The 15,774-nt window shown below is 39.2% G+C and overlaps 1 protein-coding gene across 8 annotated transcripts in view; it reads left to right on the plus strand.

Moving 5' to 3' along the window:
• SH3KBP1 (SH3 domain containing kinase binding protein 1) overlaps positions 1-15,371 on the plus strand; it is a 134,597-nt gene extending 119,226 nt beyond the window's left edge. For all 8 annotated transcript variants that reach the window (XM_083439448.1, XM_083439451.1, XM_083439452.1 and 5 more), the window contains 5 exons: positions 5,118-5,227; positions 6,605-6,730; positions 8,537-8,802; positions 9,586-9,649; positions 12,233-15,371. In XM_083439448.1, coding sequence (XP_083295574.1) covers positions 5,118-5,227; positions 6,605-6,730; positions 8,537-8,802; positions 9,586-9,649; positions 12,233-12,274 — 608 coding nt within the window. In that variant the 3' untranslated portion in view covers positions 12,275-15,371. The remainder of the gene's footprint in view (positions 1-5,117; positions 5,228-6,604; positions 6,731-8,536; positions 8,803-9,585; positions 9,650-12,232) is intronic.
• The last annotated feature ends 403 nt before the right edge of the window (positions 15,372-15,774 follow it).

Genomic DNA, 15,774 nt, shown 5'->3' on the forward strand with positions numbered 1-15,774 from the left:
AAGGCTTTATAGGTCAAAACCAGCACTCTGAATTGGGCCCAGAAATTAACTAGCAGCCAGTGCAGTCAAGCCAGGATTGGCATTATATGTTCAAATCACCTTCCCCCAGTGAACAACCTGACCACTGAATTCTGCAGCAGCTGAAGTTTCCAAACTATATTCAAAGGCAGCCCCACATATAACACAGTTCAGTAATATAACCTAGATGTTACCAGAGCATAGATGGCTATCTAGTTTGGTAGATGAAGAGGTGTTGCATATTTTTCAATTTTAATGCCTCTGAAAATATTTTATTGGTTTATGCATTTCCATTATGCATAGTGTCAAATCATTTGTTGTGAAATGGTTTGCTCACCTAAAGTTTTAATACATATGTTTTTGGAGTTAAATCAGTAGCATGGTTAAAATACCTCAATCTCACCTTTACTATAAAATAAATGCATGCAACTTGGACCAGTACAGCATTTAATTCCTTGGGGGGGGGGGGAATGCTCAATACACATACAAAGATCCTATTAATGGGAGTGTTCTCCCATTAATAGAACAGAACAAGGAAGCCACAGTATACCAGCAGCCTCATCTGCTTATTGGACCAACTGATTGCTGCAGGTGTGCAGATATTATTTTAAAATAACTAGAATTTTCCAAGCATTTTAAATAAGAAAATAACCTCTCCTGCTATGATTTTAATGTGATGTTTTCAGGCCCTGTAGAATGAACCAACTTGAAAGGTTATTAATGCCTTATGTGCCCTAATTTCCAGAGAAGGTGCATGAATTTTGTGCAGATTAAAGAAATGCCAAAACCTAGCAAGGTGCTGATAAGTTCATTGTGTCAAGAGAAGGATTATTTTGCTCGCATTTGTAGACGGAATGTGAGCAAAACACATGAAGCATGCTCAAAATTAGGGAATAATGGGAAATAGTGCCCAGTTTTTAGTATGGTGGTTCTACATTACAATTTCCATGGAATTGCATTAGAGTGAATTTGTTAATTGTATGTCTGTAATGGGCACATGTTTCAGAAATTATTTTTCTCTAGCATAAGAAACTACCAATCAAGTCCTTAAGGCTGAAGTACAAAATAGGTTTTCGATCCCTATTTTTCAGATGTAAAATGAAGTAAATATGCATTCCTTTTAAGTTTGTGTATGAAGCTTGTGAACACCCGAGACTTGCTTTGTAGTTATAATTATAAATAACAATTGCTTTAACTATTACCTTGTTTTGAGGCCAGTTTTGTTAAATGTAAGTGAAGTTTAGAATCGTAGTGGTGTTTACAAAAAAATGAATTAAAATGACCTCCCATTTTCTATTTTTAGGGAGAGGGTGGGCGAGTAGTGATATTATCCAGTGGCATTTGTTGTTGTGTCACATCATGCTCCCTGAAGTGAATGAAATTTAGCACAATGTGCTGGTATATCAATAATAAAGCCACAGTTCTATAACACAACAAGCAGCAAAGTGTGAATCGCACGTAAGAATGTGGAACAAAAGCCCTAGCACAATAATCAGGAAAACAAATGTAATATTACCCACGTTTGAATTCAGCTGTAGTTACACATACGTAAATCCATTTAAAACTGACTCCTCCTACGTCACAACTGAGGAGAAGTAATTGGGACTACTCCAATGACTCCTAAGATAGAGAGTCCTATTAGTGATGTGCAGACCTTGCCTTCTCTGTCAGGCAGTCTCTAAGAACACTTTTTCTGCTAGCATTTAACAGGGATACTCAATAAACGCAAATGGGTGAAGCATGTCCCCACAACTAATTATACCTTACCTTTATGAACAAGGATGGGGCTAAAGAATCATGGGCAGGGCTTACTACATACAGGCAGTGCTTTTTTCTGGGGGTACGCAGGGGTAAGCATACCCCTAAACAGTTTGTGAATCTAAGTTTGGCCTCACTGAGGGACAGTATTTCAATATGAGTAGGAAAATGAGAGTACCCCTAAACATTTTTTTTAGAAAAAAAAGGACTGTACAGTGGTACCCCGGCTTACATATGCTTCAGGTTACAGACACTTCAGGTTACAGACTCCGCTAACCCAGAAATAGTACCTCGAGTTAAGAACTTTGCTTCAGGATGAGAACAGAAATTGTGCCCCGGCGGTGCGGCGGCAGCAGGAAGCCCCATTAGCTAAAGTGGTGCTTCAGGTTAAGAACAGTTTCAGGTTAAGAACGGACCTCCGGAACGAATTAAGTACTTAACCTGAGGTACCACTGTATATAGGAGAACCTTGCAGGGCCAGACATCAGCTGGAAATGTCAGAATTTCCTACTAATGAGATCAGGAGGCAGAGAAAACTACTAATCCTATGTTCCCATGCAACTAGTGACTGTCCACAGAGAGAATCATTTGGTAGAGAAGGGCAGCCTGTGTTGTTGTTGTTGTTTTCTGCTGCTGCTGCTGTTTTGTGGAAGGGGAGCTGGCTTATGGCAGGGGCAGAAAGAGGTTATCGAACTACAGCGGAGGAAATGTGCAATCAAAGTTCAACGTTCATTTGCTCTTAGCATTTACTGACAGCAAGACATGAACCTGTAACCCTTTCCTACGTGTGACTTGCATGACCTTGACTGTGTCCCTGCTGATGTAACTTGATTGCACACTTCCAAAGCAGATTATGTACTGCTCAAAAAAAAGTATTAATAGGAGTGATGAAGAAAGATATACTAGTATGTGGATAAGCTAGTGCTCAGCACTCGTGTCATTGAGTTCTTTCCAACTTACTATCAGCAGTTAACTATTTGACAAAAGCTGCTTGGCATAACAGATGAAAGTAAAATATGTGGGTTGGACCCATAGTCAGTGAGTGGAAGTCATGCAGAAGGACTCCCCCCCCCCCCATGGTGTCCTTCTGTGCCCCTCCCCCTAGTTTCTTCTGAAGCTCCATTAGGAAAGGTTGTCTGGGGACTCAGAGCTGCAGGGCGGAAGCCCCATAGCACGAATGCAATTCTGGATCCAGCCCGTTATGAGCTAATCTTTGCTGTCCCATTTCTGTATATGAGCATTCTATAGAGACTGAAAAGAAAGCAAGAAGTCAGAATCAAGCTTGCTGTGACTTGTTTTACTCAGCTGCCAAATTGATCAAGTTTGACAATACTAAATACTTTATTTGTGTATTTTTTATGGAAATAAATTTTGCTTTGGATCATAAAATTTTCACTACACTCTTGGGCATCACAAACCTAATAGGAAGCTCTCGGTACATTATTGTATCATCTTATCTCTGTAAGGATCAACTTGCAACTTCATACTCTGTCAAATACTGACTGACAGCATGTGTAACATTTCACTTTGGTAAGGACAGCCTGCATCCTTCAGGACCTAAAGGAACGATTAGAAGAAGACCTTTTAGGAGTCAAAGGGAGCAGTTGCTTGCAGGCTGAGGGAAGCAAATTGCCTGGATACTTCACTCTTGAGGCCGGGCCTTTGCAAAGTGATGCTACCAACTCTTGTAGACTCTTTTAAAAAACACAAAATAAAGAAAATGAAGCAATTTTAAAATTTAAGTATGCATTCTGATTAATTTGGCTTATTAAATTGTTGCCAGCTAAGATTATTATTGTCATTATTATTACTTGTGAAAATGCTATTAAATTATTCATTGACCCTAAGTACAGTATTGGATATTAAACTGTCTTTGCTTGTTTGTTTGTTTGTTTGTTTGTTTGTTTACTGCATATCATGCCCTTTAATATGTTTTAAAGTAGGGTTGTATTTTTTTCTTGATTTTACTGTTTTATCTTTTAATAAATGCATTGAGGGGTGTGGTTTTTTTCTTCTTCTTACAATCAAGCAGTATATAAATTTTATGAAATAAGAAAACAAAGAAACAAATATCCATACTCTGAAGGAACACAAGCCTTATGAGGAACAGTTGAAGGAGCTGGGTATGTTTAGCATGGGAAAGAGGAGATTGAGAGGAGATGCAAATATCTAAATGGCTGTCACATGGAAGTGGGAACAAGCTTGTTTTCTTCTGCTCTGGAGGGTAGGACTCGAGGCAATGGCTTCAAGTTACAAGAAAGGAGATTCCGACTAAACATTAGGAAGAACCTTTTTGACCGTTGGAGCTTTTCGACAGTGGAATGGACTCCCTTGGAAACATAGGAGCTACCTGCCAGGCGCCAAGGTCCCTTCGCCCAACCAATAAAATATTTGATGGGGCTGCCCCCCCCCAGTTGATGGGCATTGCCATTCAAACGGGGTGTGTGGCTGCATCTTGTGATCAATTATGCGGGACAAGACTTACCTGCCTCCCCCCAATATTTTATTCAAGTTGGCACTCCTGCTTGGGAGGTGGTGGACTCTCCTTTTTTTGGAGGTTTTTAAGCAGAGGTTGGATGGCCCATCTGTGATAGATGCTTTAGTTGAGATTCCTGCGTTGGTTGAACTACATGACCCTCAGGCTCCTTCCAGCTCTACAATCCTATGATTCTATGATTGCTTTTGAAAGTATAGTTGGATATAAAGCAAAGGTGCATAGGTTACTTCAATCTTAATGGGATGAAATCAAATGAGGATGAACTATAACTTCAATCAACTCCAAGTATGGGCTATGCTGGCTGAGATTGATGGGAATTCAAGTCCAATGGCCTCTGGAGGGCCACAGCTCCCCCATTTGTGCTTTCATTCAGAGTCCGATTGATGCCAGCCAGCCCCGCCTGTTACCCTTCTCTAAGAAAGATTGGGTTTCTCACTGACTGTACATGATGTGTTCAATGTCCTTTCTTGCTGGGGATTATGGAGCTTCTGCATTAACCCCATGATCTCTGGCAGCAAAACCTATGTACCTTTTAAAATATCTAAACACATTTTAACTACTTAGTTTTCAGTTATTTTCAGCTAGAGTATTGTTGTTTTAAATGCTAGCTAGCCTGAGTATGTTTTAAATAAAAATGCATATAAATGTGCATAAAACAATCCTGGATCAAGGATCTTTTTACAAAAGAGTTCTGCTGGGAAACCTGGATTTGACAGAATGGAAATACAGAAATACAATGTAATATGTGAATGTAGTTTAAATATCTCATTTGTCATCTTCTTGAGTTGACTCCATAATTTGACAGTGTCTAATGTGTACGCATATATATATTCATGTTTTTAAGATCTGGAAGGTTTTGATTCCGTAATACCAGTTGCTGAGAAGCTCAGTCACCCAACAACTACTAGACCAAAAGCTACTGGCAGAAGACCTCCTTCACAATCATTCACATCTGTAAGTATCCTCTATGAACTGGATATTTAAGAACATAGGACACTGAGTCAGACAATTGGTCTATTTCCTGTCTTGTCTATAATGGCAGGCAGTGACTCTGCGGGGTTTCAGACAGGAATATTTGCTGCACTACATTGGAGGTGCCGGGGATTGAACCTATGGCCCTTCTTCATCACACCTATTGTAGTTTTAAAATCTCATTTGTTTCTTTCTTGAGCGACTTGGTAATTTTGACAGTGTGTGGTATATAGATATATATTTTCATGTTTTTAAGATTATCCAATTCCCTAAGTGGTTTAACCCTGGGAGGCAGGCGGAAGTACTCAGTATTTGCTTGACTTACATCTACTTACAATAAGGTTTCTTGCTTTGTCAGTGTCGCTGTTAGATTTCTTGCAGCATACCTATAATTTCTCTCTCTTTTTTGGTCTCTTCTTTAGCTTAATTGCAAACACGCAATCATGCTTTGATGCTTGTTTGCAAATGTTCTTTGGATTGGAGCCACACAAAAAAAGAGTGGAAAGAAAATATTTGCTAAATCCATTTGCGCCTAGGCAAGGATTCACACAGTTCAATGCCCATTTCATCAGCAGTTCTTATGCCTCTCTTTGTGCAGGAGGTTTCACAAAAACAGTAAAATATATTTTGTGCAATGCTCTTATCATGAGGTGTAAAAACATGCCTTCTGCCTCAGGAAGATGCCTTCCATCATAGAGTAGCCCTTTTGGATCCAACTTTGCAGGTGCAATGCATATGGAGAAATTTCCAACATACTAATTTGGATTACTAAATTAATAGGGAAGGTATTAAGAGACTCTGAGAACCTCATTTCCCTGAATAAGGAGAGGCCTCTCTCATCTTTGGCCCCATTTGCACCAAAGTTGCTTGGGAAGAGGGATTGGTTGTTAAACCACTCTGGGAATTGTAGCTATGTGATGGGAATGGGGTTTCCTAACAATTCTCGTCACCCTTAACAAACTACAATATCCAGGATTCTTTGTGGGAAGCCAGGACTCTTGAAAGCGGTATGATACTGCTTTAAATGTAGAGTGCAGATGAGGCCTTTATTGGAATATTCTGCCACCTGCTGTCCCATCCCCTTTCCCCATTGTGAAGCTTGCTGCCACTGCTACCACCCCTTGGGCACAGAGGAAGGGGATAACAGGAGTGGAGAGTGACCAGAATCAAGGCAAGAGAACCCTGCTTAGTTCTTACTCCATGCTTTTCAAAAGCTTGTGTAGAGTATGGTCCACAGTATATTTAGTAGTATACACATTTTGTATCAGGGATTAGGTCTACCAATGCTTCTGTCATGTTGAAAGTTAGTCTGTTACATTTACGTATTTGTAGAAAGAAAATACTTCTGTGTTTCCACAGTCTTCACTTTCAAGTCCTGACTTCTTTGATTCGCCAAGTCCTGAAGATGAAAAGGAGGAACATGTTTCTCTTCCGCACAAAGTAGCTGAACCATTAAAGAAAGCAAAGACTGTTACAATATCGCTAGTAAGTGATTTAGGTTGTTTGTATCAATAGCAAGGGCTGTTACTTGTGGTTGCTAATGTAATTATGGTGTTGCTGTTTTGGGGAACAGGTAAGTACAGTATAATATGTCCATTAATATGCACAATCTGATTTGTATGGTCTTTCCACTTCAGAGTTGGGGTGCATGATCTCCTAATTTCCACAGTTATTCCCCCTTCCTAAAAGTGTGAAAGGAAAATAAACATGATATGTACACACAGATCACACACAGTTTGATGTGTTTGGTGATAAATCCATATGATCATAAGTACAATTCCATGTTCCACCACATACAAGCTATTGCTAAGATGTCAGACATCTGAGCAATTCCATGGTGACTTGTCCAGATAATTTAACATCTAGGCAATGATTTGAGCAACGTCTCTCATTTTTCAAACTTAGTTTTCTGCCTCCAGTGCCTTTCCAATGGGGGCAAGTATAGCCCCATTTAGCAAACCAAACTATGTCTTCTAAAATGTTTGAGGACAGAGTTCTTTTACTTGTGCAGACATTTATTCATTCTCATTTCAGACTTTTAGAATGCAATCCTATACCTGCCTATTCAGAACTAAGTCCCACTGAGTTCAGTTGGGCTTATTCCCAGAAAAGTTGTTATAGGATTGCAGTCATACACATTCTACATTATAGGAGGTATTATAAGACACATTTAGCAGCCAAACTACTTTTGTTTTAGAAATTCCATTTCCTTCCATAACCTTAAACTCTTTAGGTTCTAAAGAACCTAAAGGCTTAAGTAATAGGAACAGAGGAAGCTGTCATTCCAAAGCAAGGGCAGACATGAGTCTTGTGGGATCTACTTTGATAGATCTCAGGCTTCTAGTAAAAACAGTCAGAGCCAGGCTCAAAAGATACACACTTAGAAGTCAAGAATTCTGTTCCCAGGGATTTGTTTTTGAATACCAGAACATAACCCTTTCACACAGAAATCTGCTCCTGATTATCCCCACCGTCACCACCTACAGTTGTCTTAATTTCATCTCTATCCTTTTTTGTGGCAGGGTTTGTATCATTTTGTTGTTGCTGTTATAATAACAGTTGGAGTCAGAAATCCTTGATGACCTGTTTTGAATTCACTGGAGATCTACCAATAGAGCCCTATCTACCCATCCCTGCCTTATACTGGTTAGACTATTTGTCCCCACTTTCCCTGATCCCACCTACTACCTGAAATTATTTTAACTAAACCTTCTAATGATTGAATCCAAGTCCTTCTGCTTGCCAAACATGTTCTCTGCCACTGAGTTGTGATCTCTCTCTGTATGGTTATTATATAACCGTATAATGATGGTTTTAGCACTTCTGCATTCAGAGCCAAATTGATTAGTTACATTTTATATTTAAAAACAAGAAACAAAGCAGCCAAGTGCTATTATATAATTTTGAATTATTTCATGTCACAGGAGAAATTCTTGTTTGTGCGAGTGGGCCCTGTTGTCTTTTGCATATTTTCCCCACACACATCCTGACCCAGTTTCTGGTGACATTTTTCATTGGTCAGTAATAGCAATTCAGAATGAAATTTGCCCAGCAGCATTCCCATGGGTGACAGCTCCTGGCAGGCTCACGTCAGCATGATGTTAAGATCAATTTGGAAAGATGTGTTTGAGAAGCTATGCTATTTACATTGTGGCCAATTCTTATGGAACATCTGGACAGGATTTCTTCAGCATAGCTGGGCAGAAGAGGAGGGGGAAAGCATAGGATACTGGAGCTCGTTTTCTTCTTAGCATTCTAATGTTTGGGTGCGGTATTGTCGTTTTTTTATAGGTATCTGATAACAAAGCTTCACTGCCTGCCAAGCCAGGAGGCTTAACAAGTGGAAGTAATCTTCCATCTTCATTGTCATCCTCATCTGCACTTCATCCAGTTTCAGCAGGAACAACAGGTCATAGGTCAAATTCCCCATCTTTGTTCAGCAGTGAAGGAAAGCCAAAGACTGACCAATCCAGCCAAGGTGAAGCAGCTTTGGATGAGTTAAGAACACAAGTGAAGGAGCTGCGAACTATCATTGAAACAATGAAAGACCAGCAGAAGTGAGTGTTACTGTATCGCTGGAGGGTGTAGACTGTCACCTTTCCATACATTACCCCATGTGCGCCAGATCCCTTTGTGTCCATTAATAACTTTTTATGTGTTTGCATGATTTGTCTTTTTCTTTGGATTAGCCTTCCTCAACCTAGTGCCTTCCTGATGCTTTGGACTACACCAATCAGCTCCAGCCAACATAACCATGCCAGCAGTGGCTGATGGGAGTTGTAGACCAGAACATCTGGAGGGCACCAGGTGGTTTACAGATAGATGAAAATGTATGAACGATGGATTTAGAGCTTCTGTATTCAGAGCCAAACTGATTAGTTATGGTGGAGAACTTTATTGCATTTTTCAGTTCTTTTAGCTTAACTTGTTTTAAAAAGTGCCACGTTTTCGTTTACCTGGAGAGGTTGCTGACTAATCTTCCCCAAATTATTTTGAAAGATGGGTAACATCCCTACTATGCTTACCTATCTTACATCATGCTATATTTTCTCAAGATGCTGCTACTTTGAGGACACTAATTCATACCACAATGAATTCTGCTGGTATTAGTCATTTTAAAGGATTTTATGCTATCTATAATCTCTGTTTTCAGTAGGGTTTATTCTTCTTTTACCATGCCTGAAAACAGGAGATACTTTTCAGTTTTTCCAGGAACAGCAATTCTGCTGAGCTGAGTTAGGTACCATATATTATAGGAAAAGGAGTGGGACTTTCTTCACACCTACCTTCCTAAGCAGCTGCCTGCTGTTCCTATTCACTTCCTATTTTGCTTTTTCTAGAAAAGAGATTAAACAATTGCTGTCTGAATTAGATGAAGAAAAGAAGATCCGGCTACGATTACAGGTACTTGTATCATATATGGCTTTAGACAACTTTATAGAAAGAGAACAATTTTCATGGAAGATAAAAATAGAAGATAAAAACTCCTAATGCAAACATAATCCTGCTAATATTTAATCTGTTTAAGTTGGTTAAAGGTAAAGGTAAAGGGACCCCTGACCATTAGGTCCAGTCGTGGCCGACTTTGGGGTTGTGGCGCTGATCTCGCTTTATTGGCTGAGGAAGCTGGCGTACAGCTTCTGGGTCATGTGGCCAGCATGACTAAGTTGCTTCTGGCGAACCAGAGCAGCGCACAGAAATGCCATTTACCTTCAAGCCGGAGCGATACCTATTTATCTACTTGCACTTTGACGTGCTTTCGAACTGCTAGGTTGGCAGGAGCTGGGACAGAGCAACGGGAGCTCAGCCCGTCCCGGGGATTCGAGCCGCCGACCTTCTGATCAGCAAGTCCTAGGCTCTGTGGTTTAACCCACAGCGCCATCCGTGTCCCTTTAAGTTGGTTAAGATGAAACAAATACAAAAAGATGTGAAACTGTAAGAATTTTGTTTGTTTTACTGATGGTAGTTTATCATTTATTTTGTGTTGCAACTTACCCTGGAAGGAAGGGCAGGCTATAAATCTTTTAAATAATAAACAAAACATGGTATTTCCTACCTGCCCGCCCCCTGCTCAATATTAAGATGTTTTGCAGCATCCAAGACCTGAAATAATACTAACCACAAAGCATTTTGATTTCCAGAAACAGTAAAAAAATCAATAAAATAACTATGGTTTATTATACATGGGGTGAATAAGTGACCATAGTGCTGGGAAATGTGTATTAATCCTTTCTGCTCACACTTATCTTCCTCCCCACAAGTTGCTGTTTGTTCAAAGTTTTGATGAGTCGTGTAAGTGCATGCATGTGCAGTATCACATGCCTCCATATCTCAAAATGAAATACTACATATTAGTCTACATATGCTAAACATTTAGTGCTTTTCTGAAAAGCGCACAATAATTGTGAAAAGTTAAACTATGTTGTTGTGCTAATATTAAAGCAGGAAACTGGTAAGCCCTGTTTGGGCATTCAGATTACTCGCGTGTAAACAGCTGTATGAAGGGGAGAGCTGCTAAGCCCTGCTCTCCTCCACTATATCATCATCATCCCTTTTATAGTTCTCACAAGTTTGATGGATCGTGGTATGATCTTTTTAGTGAACGTTCCTGGGGAGGGGGAGTTCCACACTGTAACAAAAACTTCATACAGAAATAATTTCTAAGGCCTTCTTTGAGAAGGAATGGGGAAGTTCTGACCCTTCAGAAGCTGTTGGATTCAGCCCAGCCAGCATGAGCAAGTTACAGTTGATATGAGTTCAAAAGCATATAGAAAGCCACAGGTTCCTCATCCCTGCTCTAGACTATAACATTCAGAGCTGCCTTCGTGGCAGAGAGACACCTGAGCAGTATAGTTAGATTCTATGGAGGAAATCCAACAATTGGCCAAACACAAAGGTTTTCAAATCAAACTGTACTACCTCATTGAGCCCGTTGTTAATAATATTGATGTTCTGCAGCTGCCTGTAAAGTGCATATTGTGGTCTGTTGAATAGCTGATGCTTCTAGAAGCTCGTAAGCAGGGTATCAAAGCGAAAGCCTCTGAACACAGAGGTCTCATTTAGATATCATGACTGAAACCTAAAGGTCCATCTTCCATGGATCTGTCTAACTCAGCTTTTGGCAACCTGCTACTATCCAGATGCTTTTGCCTACAACTCCCATCAGCCCTAGGCTGCAGTTGGGAGCTGTCGTCCAAAACATTTGAAGGGCACCGAGTTGCTGAAGGCTAATCTAACTTTAATTAGAAGGAAAAAAGGGGGGGATAGCCATTATGATATCCTTCTGTTAATGAATTAATATAAATGCATAATATACTCATTTACCTACTTACTTTAATTTGCTGTGAACCTCCCACCCATCAAATTCATTGCAGAATCCAGAGTTCTAATAATAAACTTTCTCTTCCTCTGTTCCTTCTGTACCAGTCATTATTTTAAGAACCTCTCTAACCTATACTCAAAGAGCAATCCAATCTCCCTATTGACATGGTTTGGAAGTGGGAGAGTTGTGCCTCCGCCAACCCAGTCAGACTCTACTGGCGGCTCAGTGAAGGACCATTTTTCTGCCCACCGCCACCTTCCACCTGGCCTTCATGAGAGGTGTTGCTCACAAATGCAGCAGTGGCTGTGCTTCTGCCAATCAGGGGGTTGGATTTCAAGACTTAGTCATCTTGGGCTTTTTACAGAATTCTCCATCACATTATGCTTTCCCTTATTGGTTCCATCCTTTCCACGTAGGATTTTCTGAGCCGTATACAGTATTCTGAATGGGGACAGCAACATGCTTTGTATGAATATAATGACAGTATGGTACTAGCAGTGTTATTTTCTGAGTAATTTCTGACATTGACTTGAAGAAGAAGAAGATACAGTATGCTGCCACTGCCTAGCTAGAAGGATGTATTAGGCACTGGGCAATATTAACATTTGATTCAAAAGCGAATTGCATGGAAATGGTTTAAACTGGAACTTTTTGTCCTTCTACAGATGGAAGTTAATGATATAAAGAAAGCTCTTCAATCAAAGTGAATTCTGGATAGATGGAATGTTGTATTATTCATCGTGACAGAGACTTTTATGCCCCAGACAAAATAACTTTGTGCCAAATGATTAAAGATCTGCCTACACCCCTTTGTTTGAACAACTAGCACAAGAGTTTTAATAGCACAACACAAATTCCAGTGAAGAGGAGGAATTTCCATGTGGCTTGGTTATCGCACTGTTGTGACTGAAATTCTTCTTACTGTGCTAAAATCTTCTCTACTTCAAGTTCACAGGCAATTGAAAACTCAGGCAGTTTAGTTCATAGTGGTACTATTTTAATGATGTTTTCCATAAGTAAAATCTACTTCAGGTTTATCAGTTTACAGGTTTTATGATTTTGACTTTTTAAATTGTCTTTTGTCACACAGATTCTTAAAATGTTTGTATTGCATATAGCCAGAAATGAATGTTGATATCTGGGTGAGGAGTCCTTTATTTGTTTCTCTCTCTCTCTCTCTCTCTCTCTCTCTCTCTCTCTCTCTTTCTCTCTTGCTTCACATAGAACAGCTTTATGTGTTGTTTTAAATACGATTACATATGCAATCTTTTGTCCAAAAATTATCTACAAGATGAATCTTAAGTTTGTGTACAAATAGTGTATTTAAAAGGAAAAAAATGAAGATAAATTGGTCTTTGCAATGATTTGTGCCTTCTTTTGCCAAACACTGATTGGAGCTGGTTGTAGACCAGGTCTTAGAAATGTAGCTATCACAATGAGGCCTGACAGTCCACTAGAGGTCACTCTTTCAGTATTTTAGCTGCTTGCTCCTAAGAGAACATGTTTGGGGTTTTTTTGTTTATTGTTTTTGCTAAGGTGGTATAATGACCACAGCATGTTGAAGCAACTTTATTTCAACAACTGTGGCTTATTCAACTGAGAATTCACTGCTGCTTGATTTCATTCGAACTTTAAACACTTGCTTTCATCTCTAGGTTTGCACATCTTGGGTGAACAGAATATGCATAATCTAAGAGCAAAAATGAATAAAATATAAAACAACAAGAGAGAGTTGTATTATTTCATGCACAGATATTGTGCAATATTAACCCGGTGTTTAATATCAATTGCTACATCTATTGTGAACTTCGTAATGTGGGGAAATGGTGTGATTTTTGTATAACGGCATCCTAGAAGCTGGGCTTTCTTTCCTAGGGTTACAGAAAAGCAGTATTTAACTCATCTATTTATAGATAGTGAGAATCTCAGATTTCAAGGTAAATTGAGTGTATGTGCACATGTGCACAATCTAAAAATAGTTCATGACAAAAACTGTAATTTCCTATTTTAATAATAGATTGCATTATTAATACAATCCTATGTGTGTCTACTCAGATGTAAATCCAATTCAATGAAAATTATTCCCAGATAAGTGTGCATAGGACTGCAGCCTCACACTTAACTAAGAGAGTAAGCCCCATTGAATTTAGTGAGACCTACTTTTGAGAAAACACACATAGGATTGGTTTGTGTGTTTCCTTGTACAATTAAGGTATTTGTGCTGCTGAAACATCCACTTGTTGCTGTCCAGTGGTGTTTTGGCTCTGCTCTGTGGTCAGAGCTATGAAGTTTACATTAAATATCACACGGTGACTCTGTTTATCACATCACATGACCATTTAGCATTCTCCTCTCCCCCACCTTAGGAATTCAGAGTAGTTTGTTTGACTTCTAGTTTGATTTTAATTGGCTTGAAAGCTTCCAACATGATGGTAATCTCTATAAAGATTTCTATAGTTCAGTTCCAGGAAGATAGAACAGCAGGTTTTAGATTTAGTGATGCATCAGAATCCTTGTCTTAATCATGTCTATTTTTTACTTACTGCTTAACTTTAACACAATCACTAATTGAACATTTTTCACCGTGATACCTCTATGATTTTAAAGCTGCATTACGATCTCTGTATTCAGAAAACCAAACCCCTTTTGATCAGTATATTTCCATTGTGCTTCAAGCATGGGGAAATTTTGTGAAATCAACTCCTTGATCGTCACAACGGCCATGTGTTCCAAGAGGTTGGTAGTATTCTTTACTGTTTTACAGAATAAACTATTGCCCAGTCCTAAGACTAGCTAGTGTTTGAGATATTGTGCTGTAACAAATGCACCAATGCAGTGCTACATGATTTAGCATTGCAGTAAAATGCAAGCCAGCTCAAAGTGCTTAGGAGTGGACAGAAGGCAAATAGAAGCGTCAGATGTGCACGTTGAATTCCAAAAGTCTGTGGGTTTCAGCATGTGGTCACGACACCTCTTCAGTGGCATGCTATTTTGAATGTTTTACAGGAAACAGGTGCTTTTAACATGCACATGTGTCCATGTTGAGGATCCCCCATGTGTACCAAACTGGGGCAAGTAAATGAATATGCAAAGTTGCCATGAGACAGAGCTTCTCAAAGCCACTTGTAGAAAATGGATTCATATAGAAGCCGCTTCCATGTGGTTGCATTGCACGTTGCTCTGATAACAACTGAGGAGAGAAACCCTATGTCAGTTGAAACATTTGGTTCCTTTTCCTGCTACCATCACTTGGGGGGGGGGGGCTGAGGATGTACATCTATATACAAAGGTTACCAATGCAAGGCCAGACCTGATCGTGGCAATGTGTGACACCCACACAACAGTGGTAGCATATTAATTAGACCTAGGGATGATATAGACTCTTGTTTCCAACCAGGTCTTTATAGATCTCTTGTAGTTTTCTAGCAATAAGAATTTATAGCTACTAACTTAAAAATTAAGAATTTGACAGGCAGACAAGTAATGCTTCTAAATTTACAGATATATGAAACTTGAGATTGTAGGATAGCATAGTGGATTTCTGATTTCACTCACCTGGAAAACTAACTTTGAATAATTACAGTATGGGTTCAAACACAGGGCCGTGTTCTTTTTTTGTGGGGAGTGGGACAGAGGGACCTATCTTAATTCAGCATTGTCTGACCTGAAATCAGGTTCTCTATTTTCCCCCCTTCTTTCTCCCCTTCCTGTTGCAATGGTACATTGTCATTTTATAAAACTGTATTGAGGAGTCCAACGTATTGTGTGATTTGTAAAATAAGATTAAATGAGATTTTGTGGAAATACCTTGTTTAAAGCTTTGTTGTTCTTGGAAAGATGAATTATTGCTTATTCTGCATTATCGTTACAAAATAGGAAGGATTTTTCAAAGAAATTACACTTCCAGTGCTTTAAAAGAAATGACCAATTATTCATTTACAACCATTGTTATAATGTAGTTATGCCAGAAATATTTATTTTTCTCATCAAAGCAAATAGAAAGGAACGCACTGCAAATTCATCTTGAACTGAAGGTGTCTACTTTTGTTGGAATTGCCATGAATTGCCTTCCGTGGGCACAGATGAAGCACAAATTTGCTGCTAGTTCTATTAAGCAACTTTTGCTTGCATTTTATTTCATGGTGAATTCAAGTTGCTTTAGTCATTATGCATAGCTAAGTTTGTTTTATAACTCATATTTAATATA

This window comes from Podarcis tiliguerta (assembly GCF_965153285.1).
Source record: "Podarcis tiliguerta genome assembly, chromosome: 4".
NCBI classification, from domain to species: domain Eukaryota; kingdom Metazoa; phylum Chordata; class Lepidosauria; order Squamata; family Lacertidae; genus Podarcis; species Podarcis tiliguerta.